Source organism: Antechinus flavipes, chromosome 5 (assembly GCF_016432865.1).
Source record: "Antechinus flavipes isolate AdamAnt ecotype Samford, QLD, Australia chromosome 5, AdamAnt_v2, whole genome shotgun sequence".
Taxonomy (NCBI): domain Eukaryota; kingdom Metazoa; phylum Chordata; class Mammalia; order Dasyuromorphia; family Dasyuridae; genus Antechinus; species Antechinus flavipes.
The window spans coordinates 228550419-228575059 of record NC_067402.1 but is presented as its reverse complement, the minus strand read 5'-3'; the positions used below and the strand labels follow the sequence as shown (position 1 = coordinate 228575059).

Sequence of the window (24641 nt, the reverse complement as noted above, 5' to 3'; positions counted from 1 at the left end):
GACAAAGAGACCTAACTGAGTTTCAATTGATAAATGACGGACAGAAGCAGCTACACCCAAAGAAAGAACACTGGGAAACAAATGTGAACTATCTGCATTTTTGTTTTTCTTCCCGGGTTATTTTTTACCTTCTGAATCCAATTCTCCCTGTGCAAGAAGAGAACTGTTCAGTTCTGCAAACATATATTGTATCTAGGATATACTGCAACATATCTAACATATATAAGATTGCTTGCCATCTAGGGGAGGGGGTGGAGGGAGGGAGGGAAAAATTGTAACAGAAATGAGTGCAAGGGATAATGTTGTAAAAAAAATTACCCTGGCATGGGTTCTGTCAATATAAAGTAATTATTAAATAAATAAATAAAAAAGAAAAGAAAAAAGACCCCTACCAGGGGGATTAATCAGTGTGGAGTGCAAACACTTGGGGAGCCCTGGAGCTGGCTGAATTTGGCTGAAGCCTTAGAAGGAGCCACAGAATCACTATGTCTGGAGTCTGGGGTCTGAGTTCAAGGAAGACTGAGGAACTGTGGCTGATGAGGGACCCCAGGCCCAGCTTGCTGCTGAGTCATGGCCTTGGATGAGAAGGAGCCAGCATACCTGGTGAGAGCAGAAGCAGTAGGGTAAGGACACGGCTGGCTGAGGGCACTTGCAAGAGGATGGAGCTCTTGATTTGGGGTTCCAGGTCAGAGGGGAGAGCTGAAGTGAAGCTACCATCCTTGCACTCCATCCATGATCAGAGGTGCTCACATTAATACCTCTTATTTAAAAAGAAAAAGAAAAAAATACCAACAAAGAACAAACCCCATCACTGAAACATTATAGGAACAGGGAAGACCGGGTTCAACTTCAGAGGGCAATGAAATAAAAAAAGCTTCTTGCTACTCCAAAAAGTAATGTTTAAAAGCTCTATGCGGCAGCTAGGTGGCGCAGTGGATAGAGCACCAGCCCTGAAGTCAGTAGGACCTGAGTTCAAATCCAATACTTAACACTTCCAAGCTGTGTTACCCTGGGCAAGTCATTTAACCCCAATTGATTCAGAAAAATAAGTAAATAAATAAAAGTTCTGTGCTCAGTGAAGATTTATAGAAAAATTCAAAAATTAATTTTGAAATCAAATGAGAGATACTGTGAAAAAACTAAAAATAAATTTAAAAATCTAAGAAAAACAAGATTGGGGGTGGGGGTGGGGGTGGAGTTAACCAACTAGAAAAGGAGATAAAAGAGTTTTAAAGCTGAAACTAACTCTTTGAAATTAGAATTGGGCAAGAGGAAATTAGTGAATTTATAGGAAACCAAAAAATAATAAAACAGAATATAAAGAATGAAAAATCAGAACAGAACGTGAAACACAAGAAAAACAACAGACCTGGAGAATAGATCAAGAGAAAATATAAGAATAATTGGACTACCTGAAAGTTGTGACCAAAAAAAAAAAAAAAAAAAAAAAAAAGACCATGATACAATAATGCAAGAAATATTCAAGAAATAATCCAGAAAAATTGTACCTGAGTGACAGAAAATGAGGGGAAAGTAGAAATAGAAACTCTAATCATCACCTCGAGGAATATTATTGCCCCACATCAAAGAAAAAATTTTACAGGATTTAGCAGCAGAAATAATAAAAGACCACAGATCCTGGAATCATTTATACCGGCAATCAAAAGAACTAGGCCTATAGCCAAAAATGATCCATAATATTGAATGGGAAAAAAATGAATTCAACAGACTTAAAGATTTCAGGACTTTCTTTCAACTAAATCTGAACTAAATAGAAAATACAGGTAAAATGCTTAGCACAATGCTTGGCACTTCCCTTTTTCCTTTTTCACTTATTTGAACAAAACTGCTGGGAAAATTAGAAAGCAGTCTGGTAGAAATAGCATTTAAATTAGACAAGCATCTCAACCTACATGCCACAAAAAAAGCTCCAAACTGATACATGATCTAGATATATAAAGGGTCATGTCATAAACAAATGAGGTGCAGAAGAGAAACTTGTCCCAATAGTGACCAAAGAAAGTGATGAGGTTATAGAAGTTATTATAGAAATTATACCTCAAAAGTCATTAAATTATGCACCTTCTTTGATCCAGCAATACCACTACCAGATATTTACCCCCAAAGGATCTTTTTTTTTTTTAAATGAGTGAAAGAACTGTATGAAAAATGTTTACAGCAATTTTTTTGTTGTTGCAATAACAAACTAGAAATAAAATGGGTGTTTTATCAACATATCTTAAATATTAATCTAATAGTAATGAGTGAACAAACTATGGCATATTAATGTAATAGACATTTCCATGTTATAAGAAATGATAAAGGGTTCCAAAAAAAAAGTAGGAACACTTATATGAACTGATGCAGAGTAAGTAAGCAAAAGCAAGAGAACAATGTAAACAATGACTGTTGGAATCCTTACAAAGGGCTAATTTAGCATGGTACTTAGCAAATTCTCTAGCTCTCAAATGTATTTAAGTATGCACTGGAGTTCACACTTTTGGGAGATTTCAAGGTTTAGTATGAGATATCTGAATTCACACCTCCCTTAATCCCTGCCTCCAGAAGGAGGAGTCAACCTTTGGGAGATCATATATAAAAAGGCTCTTAGCTTCAGGTTAGTGAGTTATTTCGGAACATTGCCAGGGGTCAGAGAGGAGCACTCTGGGAGATTGACAGCCAGAAGCTCTCTCTCAGAGGCAAGACAGATTCATTTCAACTTTCACCTTGGTGCTGGCTGGAGGCTGAAGGAAACAGAGGCAAAAGCAAAGGACAAGCTGCAAGAGCTCTTAGAACCAAGGAGAGAGAGAGGCCTCTAAGAAAACTAACCGGGCTATATTGAAGGACACAATAAAATATGTGAACTTTTAGCACCTGGCTGCATTTGGGTGATTATTACTCTGAAATGAAACTAAGGCTGCCTCCAGAAAACATCCCCAAGAAACCTGCTCTCAGAGAGAACCATTATTATTTTAAAGAAGAAAAACACCACATTTGGTTTTTCTCCTATTAATTTCCACTCATTTAAATCCAATTCTTTTTCCATAGAGAACCAAGGACATATGTGCTTTACAGTTTCTAAAAGTTCAGTGATCTACTCCAAAATTATAATCAAACCTTGGCTCTCCATAATCTTGACAATGCTCTCTAAACATTTTCCTTGAACAGAAATAGAAGGCTGTTTTCTAAACATCTGTCCCATCTTAGCTGAAATTCTACTTTAACTCTTTTAACATAATTTCTTTGTTGTACTCACTCTAATTTCTGGGTCGAAAAGCCTTTTCCACTGGAATCAGGATCAGAGGCTTTTCCACTGAAAGCAGCCTTAGTTAACACTATTCAGTATCCAGTTTTGAAGGACTGCCATATTAAGTAAGCTCTTTCAAACTATTTGACCCATTTGGTATCTGGGATCCACAAACCACAAAACACTCCCTAGTACTTCTCCTTTTTCCTTTTCTCATCTTAATCATCAAAGCTCCCAGGAAAATTTACAACTTGGGCTCCTGAACTTAGAGGCCGAATTGGATCCAAGCTGAGGACATCAAGCTCTTTCTATGATATCCAGTCTGCCCTAACTATGTAAGTCTGGTAATTTCCCAAAATCTCTCTCCTGCCTGCTTTAATCTTTTCTCCTGACAATCCCATAGGTGTTGGTTCTCCCCAGAACCCTAACCAGGTATGAGAAAGAAAACAGAAACAGTCGCTCTGCCTAGTGAGAAGACACATTTTCTATCCAGTTAAATACAGTCCTGAACTTGTGCAAATTAAAAGCTCCCTCTCAGCTGAACCCACTCTACTTTAGTTACAGGTTGCACTTTTTATTTTTGTAACCAGCCAAACCACAAAATTATAGGTTAAGGCTGGGGAGCCAGAATGGCAAATGAAATGGCCAAGATGGTTTTTGCTCTACCCTTTGAGCAGAAGCAGGAGCAGGAACAGTTGAGCACAAAGCTGAACCTGTTGAGGCACAGGAAGCAGTTACCCCAAACTGGGTCCATTGAGAAACAGAGTAGGACCTCAATAGCACCAAACAAGGAAAGGCAATCATTCTAAGACTATTTGCAAACCTTCATCATAATTGCAACATCTTATGGATTTTTCCCATGTGAAAGATAACATGTAAGATGGAAAAAGTAATGGATATGGCAAGACTGCAAGTCCCAACTCTGAAAGGAGCAGTATTACCTTGAGTAATTTACAGTTTCCTTATCTATGAAATGGAAATAATAATGTTTGTACTGCTCATTTCATAGAATTATTGTAAGGAAGTACTTTGTAAACATAAAGCATTATATAAATATGAACTATTACTTATGTTTTAGCTATTTCATCATATGTGAAACAAAGGTAGTAACATCTACTTATCTACCTCACGAATTTTTGTGATGATCTAATAAAATAATGTAAATATAAACATTCTCCAAATTATAAAGTTCCATGGGACAGCTAAATGGTGCAATGGTGCAATGGAATCAGGACGGCCTGAGTTCAAATTCAGCATCAAACACTTCCTAGCTATGTGACCCTGGGCAAATCACTTAACCCTAACTTCCTTGTAAAGCAAACAAACAAAATATACATATATAAAATTCTATGTAATCCACATAACATTTCTATTCTAACCAAATCTATTTATGCAAGGCCTACCATATGTGTGCACTGTGAAATACATGGCCTACGCATTCAGATTTTAGAGACTAGTTCTTTGTACCTAGTAGACTGAGAAGTTGAGGGCTGAATGACCCTAACTAGAGAAACAATGTTTAAAAATCTGAAATATCAGGGGAAATAGCTTTGACAGTTTTCTACATCTGTGGACATTGAAACAAATTTTATTTTTTTGTGGCATAAGAGGGAAGTTTAAAATTGCTTTGATTCTCTTAGTCATAGGACCTAATCATAGCACTACATCTAATTTCAGCACTTTTTGCCAACCAAATCGTATGTCTTTGAAAAATTTGGACAGTGATTATTGTTTAAGTACTTTGCTGTAACTACCTGCTGTTACTATTTGAGTCAAGTAAAACCTTGGTAAATCATTATATTCTTCATATCTGGCCAGCCTCATTTCACTAAGGCACTGATGATCCAATTACACCAGAATTCTGTCCCCTTCGTATATCCTGTTTATTCCCACCACGACTTTGCACATGCAGCATCTCAAGTTAGAAGGGCTGGCCATCCCCTCCTCTGCGATAATCCATGTCCTCTGCTCTTAAAAAGTCTTCCCTGACAAATTCCTTTCTTTATTTTGTATTTCCTCTGCACATGTACAATATCATGCAGTGCTTTTAGTTCTCTAGTTACATATAATGTACATTCTAGATTCGAGTCCAATTAGATCTGAAGTTCTTTCAAACCAGAAATCAGATCTCCTTATGTGCTGGAATAGTACACAGAACACACTCATCATGTATTGAAGGAATGGAGTCAAATTGATAATGGTAAGACTTGGAAAATATCTTTCTCCAAGTTTTCTACTGACATCCTTTTCTGCTTTGTGACATAAATGTATAATCTTTTCCTTCCTATTCCAACTATTTGGTTTTAAGCCAAAAGGCAAAGACAGTAGAAAGGACTAAATAACTAGACACTGTTCTACTCCCTGATCTACACGAGAAAAAGAATACTAAGCCATATTATAAAATTACATTTTAATTTAATTATTTAAGTTTAGGTATGACTTTGCCTGCAAAACTAAGACTAATTTGAGATACATTGTTTTTAGAGCAAGAAATTTCCCAAACAATCTTTGCAGAACTATAACAAATCAAAGTCAGCAAAAGAAAGATAATAAACCTGATCTGTGTTTCTCCATTAAGTATGTTCAAAAGGAACCAGACCCTCTCTGGTGAGAACAGATTTCTCTGGACTGCTATCTCCCAATGAATACTGAAAAACACATTATATCCTTTTCAATTTTCTGCATCCCTATCCCCGATTTTGAGGGGAGGCAAGAAGTCATTCTAGGACATAAAAGGGGCAGATCAATGGCTACTTCTTTCCCCTTAAAAGGACAAGTTACCATATGAACTGATATTTTTCTCTCTCCTTACCCTACCCCCACCCTCCAGCAGGAAGGTTTATTAATTTATTAATTTTTTTTAAGAACTTAAAAAAAGTGGGGGTGGAGAGGCTGTCAAGGGTCTCAACTACTTGGAGCTGTGGCATTCCTTCCCAAAAGAGTTGAAATCTGAGAATTTCACTCAGCAAGAGGTGAAATTATTCTGAAATATATAAACATGGTTTTCATATAAGAGAAGCCCACAGAGAAACCACCTCACAGTCATTTTCAGGATAAGTAAGGTAGAAGTGAATTTTGTAAGATAAAAAATATGGATGCAATGACTAGAACAACTTATTTTGTACCTTCCATGAGAATGAAACTAGGTTTTTCCCTCCATAATTCCTATAGGAAATACCTATTGTGGCAGGCCAGAAATTGGGTCAGGTCACTACAGAAACACAGCTCAGGTTAATAACCAACTCTTCAGGTAGATGCCCCAGGACACAGGTGTGGCTATGGCAAGCATTTACCTTAATAGGGAGAGGCTCCCCCATGAGTTTCTAAGGCAGTGGTCCTCAAACTTTTGTTTTCAATATCTTTATCCTATTAAAAATGATTGAGGATCTGTCCAAAGAGTTTTTGTTTATGTGGTTTATAGTTATAGATATTGATCACATTAAAAATAAAAACTAATTATGAATTTGTAGACTCTCTGAAAAGATTTCAGAGATTCCCAGGATGCTCTGGACCAGACTTTGAGAACCACTGCTCTAAGGACTACCCTAGAGACTGCTTGCAGTGCAGGGCAAAAGACCCTCTTGAATAGGTGTGGTCTGTCCTGTTTTTGTGAGTGGAAGATCATTAGTAGGAAAGAAGGCCAAGGGAAATTGTACTCTATATCCTCCTTATAAGTACAAACATATCTATGGCCCCCCAAAAAGATGATTTTCCAGAATGAAACTCCTTTTCACAGCAGATTATCACTGAGAAGGCCCTGGTATAATGGCCTCATGGTTCTAGAGGGGCAGCAACAGGAATGGACACCTTCAAGCACAGAGACAGGAAATAATCTGACATGTCTCTGCTATCCAGGTGCCCAAAAATTATTAATTTTTCAAGTTCTTAAAAAGTGGGGGTGGAAAGTGGGAAGTATTCAACTTGTGATCAACTGTGATGGATTGGGCTCACCTCTCAATGAAGTGATTTAAGGCAATTCCAATAGAGTTATGATGGAAAGAGCCATCAGCATCCAGAAAGGACAATGGAGAATGAATGTGGATTACACCATAATAATAAATTAATAATTACAACATAATAACCTTTGAAATTTTGTTCATTTTGTTTACTTGTTTTTCTCTATTTCCCCCTTTTTGATCTGATTTATTTGGGGATGGCATGACAAATCTGTTTAGAAGAATTGCATATGTTTAACTTATACTGGGTTACTGAATGTCACGGAGAGGGTATGGGAGAGAGAAAAATATGGAATATAAGGTTTTACAAGGATGTAGGCTGAAAACTATCTCTGCATGTGTTTTGAAAAATAAAAAGCACATTATTAAAAAAAAGGAAAAAAAAGTCGGGGTACAGAGGCTGTTATGGTTTGAAACTGTGACATTCCTTCTCAAGAGATGAAATCTAAGAATTTCATTCAATATGAGGTAAAATTGTTCTGAAGCATACAAATATGGGATTCATATGAGAGGCCCACAGAGAATCCACCATTTCAGGATAAGTTAGGTAGGAATGGACCATAAGGGGTAAATCCCAAGAATGAAATTAAGAAGCAAGCCTCATCAAGTCTAAAAATAAAGCCTGGAGGGAAAGGCCAATGGAGATGAGCTCCACCAACTCTGGAGGAACCAACTTTTTCTCCACACTTAGGAATAGAACTATTTACTACACCACCTACTAGCCTCTAATGGGAGAGACAATAAGAAAGCAAATAAGTACAAACAAGCTGAATAAATAAGTAAATAAGAGAGGAAAGGCACTAGAATTAAGAGGGGTTGGGAAAACTTTCCTATAGAAAATGCAATTTTAGTTAGGACTTAAAGGAAACAGTGATGAGGAAGTGATGAGGAAGAAGAGCATTCCAAGTATGTGGAAGAGCCAGAGAAAATGCCAAGAGATGGAGTGTTTTATTTGTAGGACAACAAGGAGGACACTGTCACTAGATGGAAGAATATGAAGAAGGGAATAAATTGTAAGAAAACTGGAAGAGCATGAAAGGGCTACGTTGTAAAAAGCTTTGAAGAAGCCTTTCTAGTCACTAGTACAAAACCAACTACAAAGTAAATTCCAACAGGAACCAGCAAAGATTCATTATTGATTCCAACTAAGCAACAATAATACAAAAGCCATGTTAAATCAGAGAATTTAAAGACTTGCATATGCTAACAACCTTTGGCGTGTCTTCAAATTTAGCAAACTAAATTAATATCATCTCAGGAATCAAATCAGTCAATAAACATTCATTAAGTGCTCACTAAGTGTCAGGCTAAGAACTCAGTACAAAGAAAGGCAAAAGACAGTCTCTATACCTGGAGGGGTACCCAATCAATAGGAAAGACAACATGGAAACAATTATATACAAAACAATTATATACAGAATGAATAGGAAATCCACTAAAAATAAAAAAAGGAAAGCAGTGGAATTAGGAGAGATTAGGAAAAGCTTCCTGTAAAAGATGGGATTAAAAAAGCCAATAGTCGGAACAGAGGAGGGAGAGCATCCCAGGCCCGGGGAAACAGACAGAAAGTGCCAGGAGATGAGAGATGAAACTTTGTGGAACAGCAAAGATAACAATATGCAAATAAGCTAAATTCATCCTGCCCTTGTTCCAATATGAAGAAGGATCATTAGGAATTCAATGACTCACAAAAGGAGATTTTTTCTTCCTGAAATTAGACAAATGAACTGACCCCTTAAAGAAAGCAGCCTTTTTTAGAAATTACAATAGTGGGGTTAGATCTATGAAACTTCCCAGATGTGATGCAAAATTTCTTCAAGACTTCTGCCTACCTAAGGCTTCATTTCTTTCTTAATGGACACCTCTGGGAACAGGACATAGTGCCATATAAGACAGCACATCATGATGGTAAAGGTAATCTGGGAAAGGAAAACTCCAGGGAAACTCCTAATAGTACAATAAAAGAAAAAGAAGTATTGCCTCAAGAACAGCAATGAAGGAGATACAAAAACCCCATTCCCACAGATACCTAGAGCTAAAAAGCTGCAGAGCAGAAGCTGGTACTTTTGGCCATAGCACGTTAGATAAAGAACAGGAAGCTTTACCCGAAGGGGAATCTAAGGGTCCACAGACAAGATGAAGAACAAAGGAGATGGAAGAGCAGAAGGATAAATGGCAGTGTGCCCTGATTACTGGCTCTGGCACTAACAATTATAATTATCTAGGAGAATCTCATATAAACTAGAAAGAAGAGATTGTGCAATCATCCACAAAACCAGCTCACAGGTCATCCCCATGAGAGTCCTATGCAATGCTTCAAAAAATGTTCCTAGGAGGAGATGGTAGATAAGAGATCCTTAACAGACACTTTTCCTCATGGACTAACCCAACTATTTTTCATCCCCAGGCCAGCCAGCATTGGCTGAACCTAACTTTAGAAAGTCCTTCCCACTGATCCGAACCTTAGGGCTCTTCCCACTCATACCACCAACACAAACTTGATTTGGACAAATCTGGTCTGACCCTGCAAAGCTGGCTGACAAAATCCTTGACTTTCCAAAAGTAACAGAGAAAGTAACAAAGTACTATTACTTTAGTCAGGCAAGAAAGAATATATGAAGGAAGAAGAGGAAAGGACAGCCCAATTACTGGCTCTTCTTATCCTCCAATATGTGTGACTAGATAAGAGGAATATTAGTAAGAATCCAGAAAATAAGACTGGATCAATGGACCCTGGGAGACAGTCTATAAGTTCAGAAAACAATGAGTGGATCCTTGAGAGTGCATTCTAAATGCTAACCAGTTCTCTAGAACTGGGCATTTTACATAGAGATCTCAAGCAGGATCAACCCCGTAACAGATATTTCCAGTGGTCATGTCTAAGCCAACCAATAACTTCATTAATTTGTATTTTGACGTATTTTGGCATTATACATGTTCACATATAGAGCAAATGGGATTTAACAATACTAAACAATTCCTGAAGCCCTATCAATATTTGTCAAAATTATACATCTGGGAATTGGTCTGGGCTACAATCAGATAGATATGTAAGCTTAATGAAGAAGCTCACCTCCAGGAGATTCCCCAGGCAAGCAAGCACCCTTAGGAAAAAGCCCTGCCAGAGCAGTACGTACCATAACAATACCTTACCCACACATCTTTGAAAGGTGAACTTAGAAAGCTGTTCTAGGGTATCCTAAGGTGAAATTTGTGATTGAGCATCTGATCACTGTACCAGAGAAAACTGACTGAAATTTCTGCTTATGATACCTGCCCATCAGGGAAGAACTTTACCCTTCCAAAAAAGGAAATCACAGCAATTTCTTGTACCACTTAGGATAGAGATAGCATTTAAGATGCCTAGTTAATCAATGTTAAATCATAATGTTCAAAAGATATGAACTCACACCATCACATTGGCAAAGATAATTAAAAAAAGAAAAAATAGCAATTACTGGAACTGTGTGAATATGGGCACTGAAGGCGACTGTGGACATACCAAACATTCTTTTTTTTTTTTTTTTTTTTCCCTTGGAAATTTTATTTATTTTTTTTTTAAATTTTTTATTTAATAATTACATTATATTGACTCTCGTTTCTGTTCCGATTTTTTCCCCCTCCCTCCCTCCACCCCCTCCCCTAGATGGCAAGCAGTCCTTTATATGTTGGATATGTTGCAGTATATCCTAGATACAATATATGTTTGCAGAACCGAACAGTTCTCTTGTTGCGTAGGGAGAATTGGATTCAGAAGGTATAAATAATCCGGGAAGAAAAACAAAAATGCAGATAGTTTACATTCGTTTCCCAGTGTTCTTTCTTTGGGTGTAGCTGCTTTTGTCCGTCATTTATCAATTGAAACTCAGGTCTCTTTGTCAAAGAAATCCACTTCCATCAAAATATGTCCTCATACAATATCGTTGTCGAAGTGTATAATGATCTCCTGGTTCTGCTCATTTCACTTAGCATCAGTTCATGTAAGTCTCACCAGTCCTCTCTGTATTCATCCTGCTGGTCATTTTTTACAGAACAATAATATTCCATAACATTCATATACCACAATTTACCCAGCCATTCTCCAATTGATGGGCATCCATTCATTTTCCAGTTTTTAGCCACTACAAACATTTTGGCACATACAGGTCCCTTTCCCTTCTTTAGTATTTCTTTGGGATATAAGCCCAATAGAAACACTGCTGGATCAAAGGGTATGCACAATTTGATAATTTTTTGGGCATAATTCCAGATATACCAAACATTCTTGACAAGCAATCTGGAACTATGTCCCAAAAATCAGTATACACCCCAAAAAGATCAAAAGAAGAGTAAAAGGAGGCAGCTAGATGGTGCAGTGGATAGCGCACCAGCCCTGAAGTCAGGAGGATCTGAGTTCAAATCTAGGCTCAGATACTTAACATTTCCTATCTATGTGACCCTGGGCAAGTCACTTAAACCCCAACTGCCTCAGCAAAAAAAAAAAAAAAAAAAAAAAGAAGAGTAAAAGGATATACAAACATATTTATAGAATCGTTGTTGTTGCAGCAAAGGGTTGGAAAACTAAAGGAATTGGAAACTTTGCCATCAGTTGGGTAATGGCTGAACAAATGATTATAATGGCATATTACTACATTGTGAAAAAATAACAAAGGGGATGGATTCAGAGAAACATGTGAAGACATGAACTGATTCATAGTGAAGTGAGAACAATTTTTCCAGTGGCTACAATAATGTAAAGGAAGAATTAAGAAGTCTGATTAAACATGGTTTCAGAAAACTGATAAAGCATACTTCCTTCTTCTTGGCAAAAAGGTGATAGACCAGCAGTGCAGAATGAGATATGTGGATTTGTTTTGATTGATCATATTTATTTGTTATGAAGGAGGACTTCTATTTGGGGGGAAAGGAGACAGTTGGTAATGATGTAGGGGGAAAAAAAGAAGAAAAAAGAATGTCAATGAAATTTTAAAAATGGAAGCGAGCAGAAGGCAGTTCAGAAAGGATTTCGGAAAAACAAGGCAATGTGAGTACTATTGACTATATATACTTTTTTTTTTTTTTTTTTTTTTGCTGAGGCAGTTGGGGTTTAAGTGACTTGCTCAGGGTCACAACAGCTAGGAAATGTAAAATGTCTGAGACCAGATTTGAACTCAGATCCTCCTGACTTCAGGGCTGGTGCTCTATCCACTGAGCCACCTTGCTGCTCCAGCTATATATACTTTTTAAAAACAAGTTATATGTATTAGAGATTCAGTTTTATACTTCATATTTGTGTATACTGAAGAGTTCACATCTGTTAATATTTGTTAATATCATCAGCAAGAGATCCTACAATCATATCAGAGATGAAACCATGCCTTTAATCTAGCCTCCCTCACATCTTCAATTCCTCTAATCCAGTAATAGCAATCTATTGACTTAGAAAACCTATACCCTATATTTTATTGTATTTTTGTTTATTTTGTTAAACATTTTCCAATTATATTTTAATCAGCCATACATAGGCTGCAATTTTGACGTTTCTATTCTAAGCTATAGGATTAGTCTGGTATCTAGGAGCTTACTTTTTAAAAATAAATTCTGATAACTGTATTTCAATGTAATTGGTTTCCTTTGTAACTCATGTCTTATTTTATGCATTTAAAAATATAATTTTGAGAAGAGATCCATAGGTTTTCACTAGAAAGAAACTGACAAAGGAAAACAGGATGTAAAAAAGGTCAAGAACCCCTGACCTAGTCTATCTAAAGTCACTGAATCTCTCCAACAACAATTTCTCTCCAGAAATTGGAATTTCTGTCCCAGAAAAAAATAATCTTTTTTTCTTTATTGTAGATAAAGACTGTATACTAAGTATACAGCATTTTTGTTGGAGGCATTATGGTATTGTGGAAAGAGAAGAATAAGACTAAAGAGATTTTATGATCTAGTAATGCTCTGCTATTAATCAAATGTGTGACCTTGAGGAACTCAGCTTCTGAATCTCAGCTGCCTTATCTGTAAAACTGGAAGGCTTGGAAAAGACGATTTCTAAGATTCCCTACTGGCTCTAAAACTCTTATTATCTTCATAAACTCACTATCAATGGCAAACCAAAGTAATAGGGATGAAAAAGGAGAGGAAAGGTATAAGCATTTATATAGTACCTACCGTGCTAAGTACTTTACAATTATCATCTCATGTGATCCTCACAGCAACCCTTCAAGGTAGGGGCTGTTATGAGCTCCATTTTACAATTATGAGGCAACAAGAAGTGTGTGTCTGAGACTGGATCTGAATTAAAATTTGAATTCGGGTCTTCTTGACCCCCAGGCCCAACATTCTCTATTGAACCACTCTAACTCAATGTTTCCACTCTCTCCATTGCAGCTACCCACAGCATCTCACTCTGATAAAAAGACTAGTATAACAGAAAGTAAAGCCTGAAGTTAAGGACCATTAACATATGAAGATAAAGGGGATATATTGATGAATCAGGAGAATATAAAGAAACAAGGATCTATCCTCTCTTAATCTACCCTCTCTTAATTTTCAAGTGGGGCAGAGTATAAAGAAAAGGTTTTTTTAAGTCCCAAAAAATACAGAAGCTGAGAGTATTGGGCTAAGGAATGCAGGTTGAGCAAGGAACAAAGCTAAGCAAGGAAGCATATCAGGTCAATGGAAGTTCTGAGGCAGCTCTTGGGCAGCTACCACAAACAAGTTGTATCTCTTTCCACAGATTTTAATTCCATAACAAAAAGAAAAAAAAATGTGAACAATCACTGAGTCACCTCAATCTGACTCCTTCTCCTACCTGTAAAATCAGTATAAATAATTCTCCCTAGAATATCACCTTACAAATACATATCTTTTAAAGGATCTCAGAGCACTCTGTACATGCTAATAATATTTTCACAGGATCTGAATCGAGGGAAGTGAAACAGGAAGGAACTGCAAAGAACACCTTTCCTGCAAAACCATAATAATTTATTTATTATCCTCTTTCCCCTAACCCATCCTTCAATGACTGAATACAGAATATTTCACTCATTCAAACAAAAATATTTCATATAATTATACACAGTTCTTTTTGATTAAATGCTCTTTTGCACTCATTTTCAAAATCTTTGCTATAAGAAATAACCACTCAAAGTAATGACCACCTTCTCACACATGACTGATTAAGATGAAGAATTTTAAAAATATTTTTCAATAAGTCATTCAACCAAAGTTCCCTTTTTGTTCTTCTCAAATGAAGGTGATGTAAAAATTTTAAAAATCAATAAGATGAAAATAAAATGTATCCCAAAAATAAAAATAAGACAGGAAGAGCTCCAAAGCTTTAGAAATCTATCACATATGCAAAACTGATTTAAGCAGTCACCATTCCCTCTCTTCAAAGTATTCTTCACCTCAATCATTGCAAGCAGGCAAAGTGGCCTGAAATGTTTTTTCTGAGGGAACCAAAAAAGAACTGAAAACAATCCTGTCAAGTCTTGATTCTCTCCAAATTCCCTTTATTCTCAAGTCTAAATCTCCCCTCTACAGCCAGAGCTTCAGAATTCCTAAGATCACTTTCCTGGCATGCAAGTGATAGGCAAAAAGACTGTACAAAAACTATATGTGGCAAAGAGGGCAGCAAGAGTGGCTGGATCACGTTTCTGGGTCTGGAGTCAGGAAGACATGAGTTCCCTTTATGACCAACTAGGTAATAGATGCAATACCTCCTGCAAGGCTGTATTAGAGACAGTAATGAGAAAAATCCCATGCAAAAGTACTTTTTATTATATTATTATAGGGAAGTTGTACAGACACAGTTCTCTTTCAAACCAAAAGGATTCTTCCTTTTCTCTTTAAGTATATTACCAAACTGGAATGATGTCTTTTTTTTTTTTTTTTTCTGACCCTGCTTCATTTCAATTTGGGTGCAAAGTTTCTGGAAAACTAAAAGCAATAACTAAGAAATCCTAACCTTTGCCCAATCTAGTAAAACTCAGATCTATAATTTCCACTGAATTAATAATCATTCTGGAGCTAATGCTTGACTCTGTTCTCTCTAAAGGAAAGGAGTTCCTCCAGCTCTGTCCCTCCCAAAAACTCTCTGGGACAAGGGAAGATATCTGCAATCTAATTTCCTCTCCACCTCAGCTTCCTTTGTCACTCCACTGAAAGGATTAGGTTTTTCTGTCAAGATAAGTTCCTTTTCCCATCAGCTGTGATGGTTTTCTGGGCGAATGGAGGGGAAGGCGCCAATAAAATTGCAGCTCACCTGGACAGCCTGAGCTGGAGTCCAGTATACTCATCTCAACTGTTTTAAGGCTAAAACAAATTTTTCTTTACAAGCAAAAGCAAAACAATATGATGTATGATGGATTCATGGATTCAGAAAAGGCTTTTTTTTGGGGGGGAGGGGGGAGAAATTGCATCAGATAGTCTCTCGTGGACAGAGACTCCTCTCTACTTCAGTCAAAAATATACCACTGAGCAAAAAAAAAAAAAAAAAAAATTGCAAATAACAGGAATAGGGGACTTTTTCTGAAGTCTAGCGTACTCCCCTTGTGAGATCTGTGGCCAGAAAAGGGTTCTTTTATGATAAAATGTTGTTAAGGTCCTTTTCCCACTATGCATTATCTCAGCCAACTATAATTCCCAAAACTGGAAGAAATTTTCAAAATGCAGATTTGTTATCTGATCCTTATTCCAGGTTCTTTCTAGCTGAGGAAATGCCTCTTAGCCCTTATGGGTCTCACTGACCAGCTAAAAGGAACTTTTCATGGAAAAGAACATTGAACTGGGAATCAGGAGACCTCTCTTCTACTTCTGTCTCTACAATTAAATGGATCATCCTGGGATATCACATCTTTGTTTCAGTGCCCTCATCTCTAAAGGTCCCTTTCAGTAACAACTGTAGTGCTTTCTTTTCTTTTGGGAAGTTACCTGATCTTGATCAACACTTTGCTAGAGTCTTTATAAGTCTACCCCCCAGTTCGGCCTCCTTACTTCCTAATAGTAGTGCTAGGTCTTTGCTGGCTTCAAAGTTTTCAGATTCAAGTCCAAGTCTGCAATGCTTTTAGGAAAGGTAAAAAACGGCTCCTAAGTGTTGGTTTTGTAACCCCTTCTAACAAGGGGTTCTATGTGACAGAATGCTCAATGAGGAACAAAATCTTAGCCTCTGGACAAGGTTCAAAATGGGAGTAAGGAATGCTAGGAGGCTGTGTGATGTCAGAGTATTAAAATAAGCTAACCCTGAAAAAATAGCTCCTCCTGCCTCAGTTTCTCCTACTTAACTCTCTTTAATCATAGGACAGAATCAGATTCCTGAGCTAGAAAGAATTACAGAAACATAGATTTAGATCTGAAGGTGAATCTCAAAGGACATCAAGTACAACCTTATCAATTTCAGATGACAAAAATTTAGACTCAGAAAAATTGAATGAGTTGCCATTGATCACATATTAGGGAGGGTCTGAGATGGGATTTGAAACCAGGTTTTACTGACCCCAAGTCCAGCATTATCGTTTTGTCACATTCTTACACACACACCTCACTCCCAAATCTTTACAGAAAGGTCACTGGTTTTGATACTGTGCTAGTCCTTGCTTCCCACAGAAAGGATATTTTTAATGGATTAGTCCAAGAGCTAAGGTAGCAGATGCCTCAATCAAACAGCTCCAGTTTGCATTTCCCTAGCAAAGGGGGGGAGGGGAGAGAGGGGGAGATACGTATGGGGAGGGGGGGAGTTGCTATCACTTAGTAAGTGGTTTTCTTAAATATCTGAATTAAAAAGCTTTACTTTAGGGAACATAAAGAGTCTCAGAAACCAATTGCCCCCACCCACCAAAAATCCCTCTTCTTGGGCCAAAATTCCCAAAGAAACTAAGTAAACAAATAAGGCTGAGACATCTTTTCTCAGAGGGAGACAGTGTTAATAGACCAAGACGTTCTTGATTAAACAAGAAATTTAAAAAAAAATCAAAGTACAAAATGGAAAACTTTGATTACATAAAAATGAAAAAATTCTGCAAACAAAAAACAATTAAAATTAGATGAGTAACAATTCATTGGGAAAACTTCTTTGAAGAAAGTTTCTCTGACTGCTACTCAAAATAGAATCAATTACCCAATAGATAAATATGAATGGGAATTCTCAAAAGAAAATTGGCAAGTTATCAACAATGAAGGGGATAATGTTCCAAATGACCACTAATAGGACAAAAGTAAATTAAAACAACTATGCAGTCTGACTCACATCAGACTGGCAAAGATGACCCAAAAAGGGGAAGGTGATAGTTTTTGGAATGGCTATGGAAAAACAGGCATAGTAATGCATTCACTGCCACTGGAGCTATGTCCTTTCTGGAAAGCAATTTGAAACTATACCCAAAAAGTTACTTACTCTCTGACCTAGAGATGCTCTACTAGGCTTATACCTCAATAAAATCAAGAAAAGAAAAGGACTCATCTATCAAATTTATAGCAACACTATTTATTATAAGAAAGAATGGAAAATAAAAGGATGTCCATTCAAAAGGAACAGTCTCAGAAAAGCCTGAGAAAACTCATGAATAAACTTATGGAAAATGAAGTGAGAATAAACAGGAAAACAATTTATGCAACAGCACTGTAAAGAACTTTGATAGAATTAATCCTAATCAATACAATGATCATTCCCAAGGAAAAAATGATAAGCATGCTGCCTACTTCTTTATTGAGGTAATGGACTCATGATTCCAAATAAATCAGATATTTTCTGACATGACCAAGGTGAGGATTTCTTTTGTTTGATCATACTTATCTACTGAAAGGCTTTCTTTTCTTATCTTTTTCTTTTTTTTACCATTTGGAGGGGCTAACAACAGTGATGTCAAAAATGTAAAAAGAGGGTCAATGAAACATTTTAAATGCTTAGAAGACAGAAGTTCAAAGAGAAACCCAGAGCAGCTCTAAAAATAAGTAGTTAAAAAAATAATAAAATAAAATAAAAATAAGTAGTTAAATATACACATTTTTAAAAGCAAAATATATGCAATATTTGTAGCTTCATAGACAATCTTTTCTGTTCTACTTTGTATATGGAAAAGGACAAATTCTTAACATTTAAATTTAAAATAAAAATATATTTTTAAAAAGACAAAGGAATTATCTTGCAGAGATTCCAGAGACAACACAAATATCTCTCACTCAGCAATGTTTGTTAATGATTAGAGTGAAGTGGCACACCAAGACTCCTGAGGGTGGTTCTAACACTCAACAACTTTCCACATTACATCTTAATTTTCCTATTTTAGAACAATTATTAAAGTTCTTTACTTCCACCCTCCAAGAGGGAACCTTTGAGAACTCCTGAAAGAAGAGTTCAAAGCCCCAGGAAATACTTGGGGGGCTATTAAGTTCAGAAAAATTCTGAACTCTTCTCAGACTATCCCTGGACAATAACTACTCCCTTACCCTAGTTAAAGAAATAAGGAATTTTAGAGGACATCTGGAATATTACAGAATTACAGAGTACCCAAAGGATAATCTATTCCAAGCATTTTTATTTGGGGTCTATGACCCCTTTGGTAATCGGGTAAAATCTACAGACCCCTTCCCAGAATGTTTTTAAATATATATAAAATGCATAGGATTCCAAAGAAAACTAATTATATTGAAAAGCATTATTTAAAAAAAAAAATGTTTTAAGTTCCAGGACCCGGAGTGAAGAATCCTTTGTTATAGTCCAACACTAGCAATTTGCACAAAGCAATTAGAAACACACCATTATCTTAGTTCTCCTTTTTCAGTCAATCCAGCATCCCATCTAATACAAAAATTCTCTCTATGATATCCCTGACAAGTGGATTGCTTGAACACTGAGAATTACAGGGAATTTAATAGACTATTGGATTTTTAGACAGTTTTGGTAGGAAGCTATATTAAGCTAAGCATCTGACTCTGAAATTCCGCTTCTGGAACTACAAAGTGTAATTGTAATCTCCACCTCCTAATTTCCATTTGAAAAACTTAATATTAGGTATATCTATCATATTTGCTCTAAATCTTTTCTTTTCTGGGTTAAATAACCTTATGTCCTTCCATTTTTCCTTATATGACCTAAATTTCAAGTCTTTCTACCATTTTGGCCGCTCTTCTCTAATTTAAGCATCGAGTCCTTAAAGAGTTCTCTCCAGAATGGTATCTATTTATCAGTATTATCTGAGATAATGCTGTTCAAATCTGCTATGAATCCAGCCAATGAAACATCATGCAATCTGCATTTCTCTCTTTTGTCCACAAATGTATCAAAATTTTGACTTAAATCTTGCTGAAATCTGTATGTACTAAAAAGAAAAATATACTAGAAAAAAGTTCTAGCTCTTCCATAGACTAGCTGTGAGATTCTGGATAACTCACTGAACCTCTCAGTTTCCTCATATGTAAAAATTAAGGGTTTAAATTGAATAGTCACTTTAAAATTCTATTTCTACAGCATTCCCCTAGTCTAATAAATCATTTTAAAATTCATTCTTTTCCTCCAATTTTGAAAGTTTATGTATTGGGTTCTTTGAATTCCAATTTCCTTGCTCAGGGTAGTACCCTATTTCAGCATAGTAGGGATTTCCAGACACCCAAGAGCTCAGATTCCCTCCCATTCTTTACCCCAACAGTTGAGCTCTTGTTCTCTGGGCATCAAGTCCCTGTCTCTCCTTCTCTGAGATGGCCACAGGACATTAGTAATTACTTAGTCATCCCACTTGTCTATAATCAGGGGATAAGAAAGAATTGGAAGGGGGAGGAATAAGGAGCACCAGAGGATATAATGAGGCAGTCCCAGTGTCCTTATACCACTTTTTAGTTCTAAAAAGCAGAAAAATGAAGTCGTTTAATTATACACATATTGTTTCCCTTTAGAAATTATCTGGGCCTTTTTTGGTCTGGCTTGTATACCATTCAAGCCAAGCTAATCCAATTCTTCTTTACTTTCAACTTGGATGTTCAAAATCGTTGAGATGTTCTACTATAAGTCACCAGCTTTAATATCCCTATTTCAAGCCAGATGTCCCAATTTCAAGCCTTCAAGAAGGCTGCTAATTCATTAGTCTGTCACCCCTCATGGTCAAAGGCCTGCCTAGCAGGACCATCAATACAATAAACATGATTTCCTACTGCCCTGGATCGAGGACTCCAGGTGGACTGGAACTTCCTTCCCCAGCAACTTATCTCCAGCTTCAATTAAAAATTGTTTCATCTTCCAGTTCACTTTTCAATCATTCCTCCTGCTCCATATTGAGCCTGACTCTAGTTTCCAGTTCCTTCCTGCTGGCCCTTTAGTTCTAGTTCGGAGAGCCTTCAGGCATTTGGGCAACCACCAGGGTAGAATCCCAATTTCTGCCCTGTCTACTTTGTTCATTTGTATCTCTACATTAGCACTGAAAATAAATATGGTAGGAAAAACAAAACAAAAACAAAAAACAAAAAGGAAAAAAGAGGGATGAATGATGGAGTTGTTTAAATTCCAAGTGTATATTTATCCACATGCACAATCTTTTGGGGATAAAACTGTTAAAAACTTAGAATGATTGTAGGCAGAATGGCATCTTTCCTCATTCCACTCTCCCACATCCCCAAGCAATATCACCCATTCTATTTCCTCCCTCAAGCTGGGAGAGGGCCCACTCTGAAGAAAACCTCCATGTTAACATCCAACAGATTGATTGAGTCAAAGTGACTCGAATAAACCAGAAAAGTGGGATGGGAATTAGGCTTCTAAATATCCCAATCAAAAAGGGGGGTGGGGAGAGAGAGGAAGTTTTTTAGGAACAGGAGAATCTACGATTTTTTCCCCTCATTTCTTTGCATCTCTTTGGAGCACAGAGCCTCTCACAAAATGGGAGAATAATAAAAGTTGGTTCAACTTAACAGAGTTGAAAAGCTTAAGGATCTAATGGAAGAAGCATGGGGCAGCGAAGGGGGTGAAGAGACTAATCAAGGTTACAGAAGGAAAGTGGTTAGTGAAATTTAGGTCCAGGGGTGAAGAAGGGGGAGGTGCCCACACTTCCAGCTTATCCTAAGCAGATAAGGACGGAGGAGGACCCTTAGGGCCAAACGAGGGCTCCTCCCCACCCCCTGCCCCGGGTGGCCCCGGGGGTAGGATGGGGGCGGGAGGAAGCAGAGATTGGTAAAACTAGAGGAAAACAGGGTAGGTGGGACAGGGCGCTCGTCGGAGCGTGGGTGCCTGGGGTGGTAAGCAGGGAGTTTGTTTGTCTCACCAGCACCAGCGTGAACCTCTCCTCCAGCTCGCACGGCTCGGGCATCGGCATCCTGCCTGGGGGTAGCAGCAGCGGTACCGGGGTCGGCTCTCCCGGCCCGGCCTCGGCGCTCTCCAGATTGCCCATCCCGGCGGAGCCCCCCAGCTCCTGGCACTCGAGTCGGGATCCTGAGCCCCAAGTGCTCGGCTTCCCGGCGTCTGTATGCTGTCTTCACGCCGTCGCAGCCGTCGTCCCTTCAGCTTGCTAGCGAGTATTGTGAACGGGAGGGGGGCGGATTCGCTCCCTTCAGGTTGAGAAGTCCGGGCGGGGTTTGAGGAGGTTCCCGGCGGGTGGGGAAAAGCGAAGGAGGGGCTCGAGGGGAGCTAGGAGCTCGAGGCTTCGGGCTGGCGCTCAGACGTACAGCCTCCCGGGGTTCCCCTTCGAAGCCCACCACCGCATCCGTGCGGGCGCTAGACAGAGCGGCGTCGAGCCTCGCACCCACTGCTCCCCCTCTTCTCCGCTACTCGCTTCTCGGATTCTTCTTTTCCTACGCCTTCTCTCCTCTTCGCTCCCCTCCCCTTCCTCTCTCCCACCCACTTCAGTCTAGACTCAGCCTCCCTAGCATTCCACTCTAAGCCTGGCTCCACTCGCCACCCATTCATACGAGGTCCACCTCCCTCCCGCGGTTATTGGACAGATCGTCCCACCTCTCGTGGCTAATTGACTAGAGTCTTAGCCAATCATAGAACAAAGAGCCTCCCCATCTCCGCCCACGAGGAGACTAGGAGCGCGCCCTAGCGACGTCTGTTGGGAAAAGCCACTGCAGCTCCGTTATATCTAAAAATTGCCTGGCAGATCTAATTCCTCACTCCTTAGATGCCCCAATCCATGCCACCACTAAATTAATTTTATCCCCCAAATTTCACCATGCTGTGCTTTGTCTCTCTTTAATTAAATAATAAGATTTTGAAAAGTAAGGGGACTTAAAGATCCAACCTCCCTTTTTTGCAAAGAAAAGGACAGAGGTTTTGAGAGGTCATTTGCCCAGCCTGTAGAAAAGTGAGCATTCAAATACAGGTCATCTATGATATTCCTAGAGATCCTTTTCTAAAATTCCACATTTCTAAAGAGTCATCCATCTCCTCCATGAAAGCCAAAAATCTAAACTCTTCTGGTTTTGTCTACAGAATAAAGTTCAAACTCTTTAATTTAGTATTCAAGGCTTTTCACGATCTGTCTTCAATCTATTTTTCCAAATTTACTCCCTACAATCCACACCAAACATTCTCTAATACATCGAGTATTTTATTCATTATCTTCCTGATAGGATTTGCTTATTTTCAAACCTCCTTGATTTAATTACTGCTGTCTTTCCGTTCCTTTATTTAGATTACCCATATCCACCAACTAAATCCAACCAACAAATCTACACAAAGAAAACAAGAAACATTATTTCATATCAATTTGTTCTTGAAATGCTTAGATGAGCTTTTCTTGATTTTCTTTTATTCCTGTCAGTCAATCGATAAGTAGCTTCTATAAACTATTAGTATAATTGACCATATCAAGTAACCAAAATAACAAAAACCATATGATCATCTCAATAGAGGCAGAAAAAGCATTTGATAAAATCCAACACCCATTCCTACTGAAAACACTTGAGAGTATAGGAATAAATGGACTTTTCCTTAAAATAATCAGTAGCAATTATTTAAAACTATCAATAAGCATCATATGTAATGGGGATAAATTGGAAGCATTCCCAATAAGATCAGGAGTGAAACAAGGTTGCCCACTATCACCATTACTATTCAATATTGTATTAGAAATGCTAGCCTCGGCAATAAGAGTTGAGAAAGAGAATAAAAGAATTAGAGGAGGTCTATTTCACTACTACCTACCCCAGGAAGCAAATTAAATAAAAAACAAGTTCTTTACATATCTATATAATCCATCAAATTCTCACAATGGCCATGTCTGAAAATGTCATGTCTCTTTCTGTATTTTAAGTTCATAACCTCCTGTCAGGTGTTTTTCACCTTAATTCTTTTGGACATTGATTTATCATTATGTTGATCAGTTCTAAAATCTTTCAAAATTGTTTGTCTTTATGATATTTTCATTGCATAAATTGTACTTAAATGCATTGTTCTCATTGTGTATCAATTCATAATGGTTTTCCTTGTTTCTCCTGAAATTGTCCATTTCATAATTTCTTATGTTACAGTATTTCATTGTATTCCATCGCATTTGTACAAAATTATTTTTTAGCCATTCATTAAAAGGAGTACATCAAAAAAAAAAAAAAAAGAATTAGAGGAGGTAATGAGGAAACTAAACTATCACTCTTTGCAGATGATATGATAGTATACTTAAAAGAGAACCCCAGAGATTCTACTAAAAAGCTATTAAAAGTAATCTACACCTTTAGCAAAGTTGCAGAATATAAAATAAACCCACATAAATCATCAGCATTCTTATATATCAGTAACAAAATCCAACAGTTAGAGTTACAAAGAGAAATTCCATTTAAAGTAACTACCGATAGTTTAAAATATTTAGGAATCTATCTGCCAAGGGAAATTCAGGAACTATATGAGCAAAACTACAAAACACTTTCCATACAAATAAAGTCAGATCTAACCAATTGGAAAAATATTAAATGCTTTTGGATAGGGTGAGCAAATATAATAAAGATGACAGTACTATCTAAACTAATCTATTTACTTAGCACAATATCAATCAAACTCCCAAAAAACTATTTTAATGATCTAGAAAAAATAAAAATAACAACAAACCATCATATGGAAAAACAAAGGTCAAGAATTTCAAGGGAACTAATGAAAAAAAAATCAAATGAAGGTGGCGTAGCTGTACCAGATCTAAAATTATATTATTAAGCAGCGGTTACCAAAACCATTTGGTATTGGCTAAGAAATAGACTAGTTAATCAGTGGAATGGGTTAGGTTCAAAGGACAAAACAGTCAATAACTTTAATAATCTAGTGTTTGACAAACCCAAAGACCCCAGCTTTTGGGATAAGAACTCACTGTTTGACAAAAACTGCTGGGAAAATTGGAAATTAGTATGGCAGAAAATAGGCATTGAACCATACTTAACACTGTACATCACGATAAGGTCAAAATGGGTTCATGACCTAGGCATAAAGAATGAGATTATAAATAAATTAGAAGAACATAGGATAGTTTACCCCTCAGATCTGTGGAGGA

At 37.5% G+C, this 24641-nt stretch overlaps 1 protein-coding gene across 4 annotated transcripts in view; it reads right to left on the bottom strand.

Moving 5' to 3' along the window:
* Window positions 1-21999, bottom strand: part of FMNL3 (formin like 3) — an 82240-nt gene extending 60241 nt beyond the window's left edge. For 2 of the 4 annotated variants that reach the window (XM_051963077.1, XM_051963081.1), the window contains exon 1: window positions 21432-21997. In XM_051963077.1, coding sequence (XP_051819037.1) covers window positions 21432-21557 — 126 coding nt within the window. In that variant the 5' untranslated portion in view covers window positions 21558-21997. Of the gene's footprint in view, window positions 1-21431 lie in introns of all 4 variants that reach the window. The other 2 variants (XM_051963079.1, XM_051963078.1) reach the window with 2 other exon arrangements.
* Between the last annotated feature and the right edge of the window lie 2642 nt (window positions 22000-24641).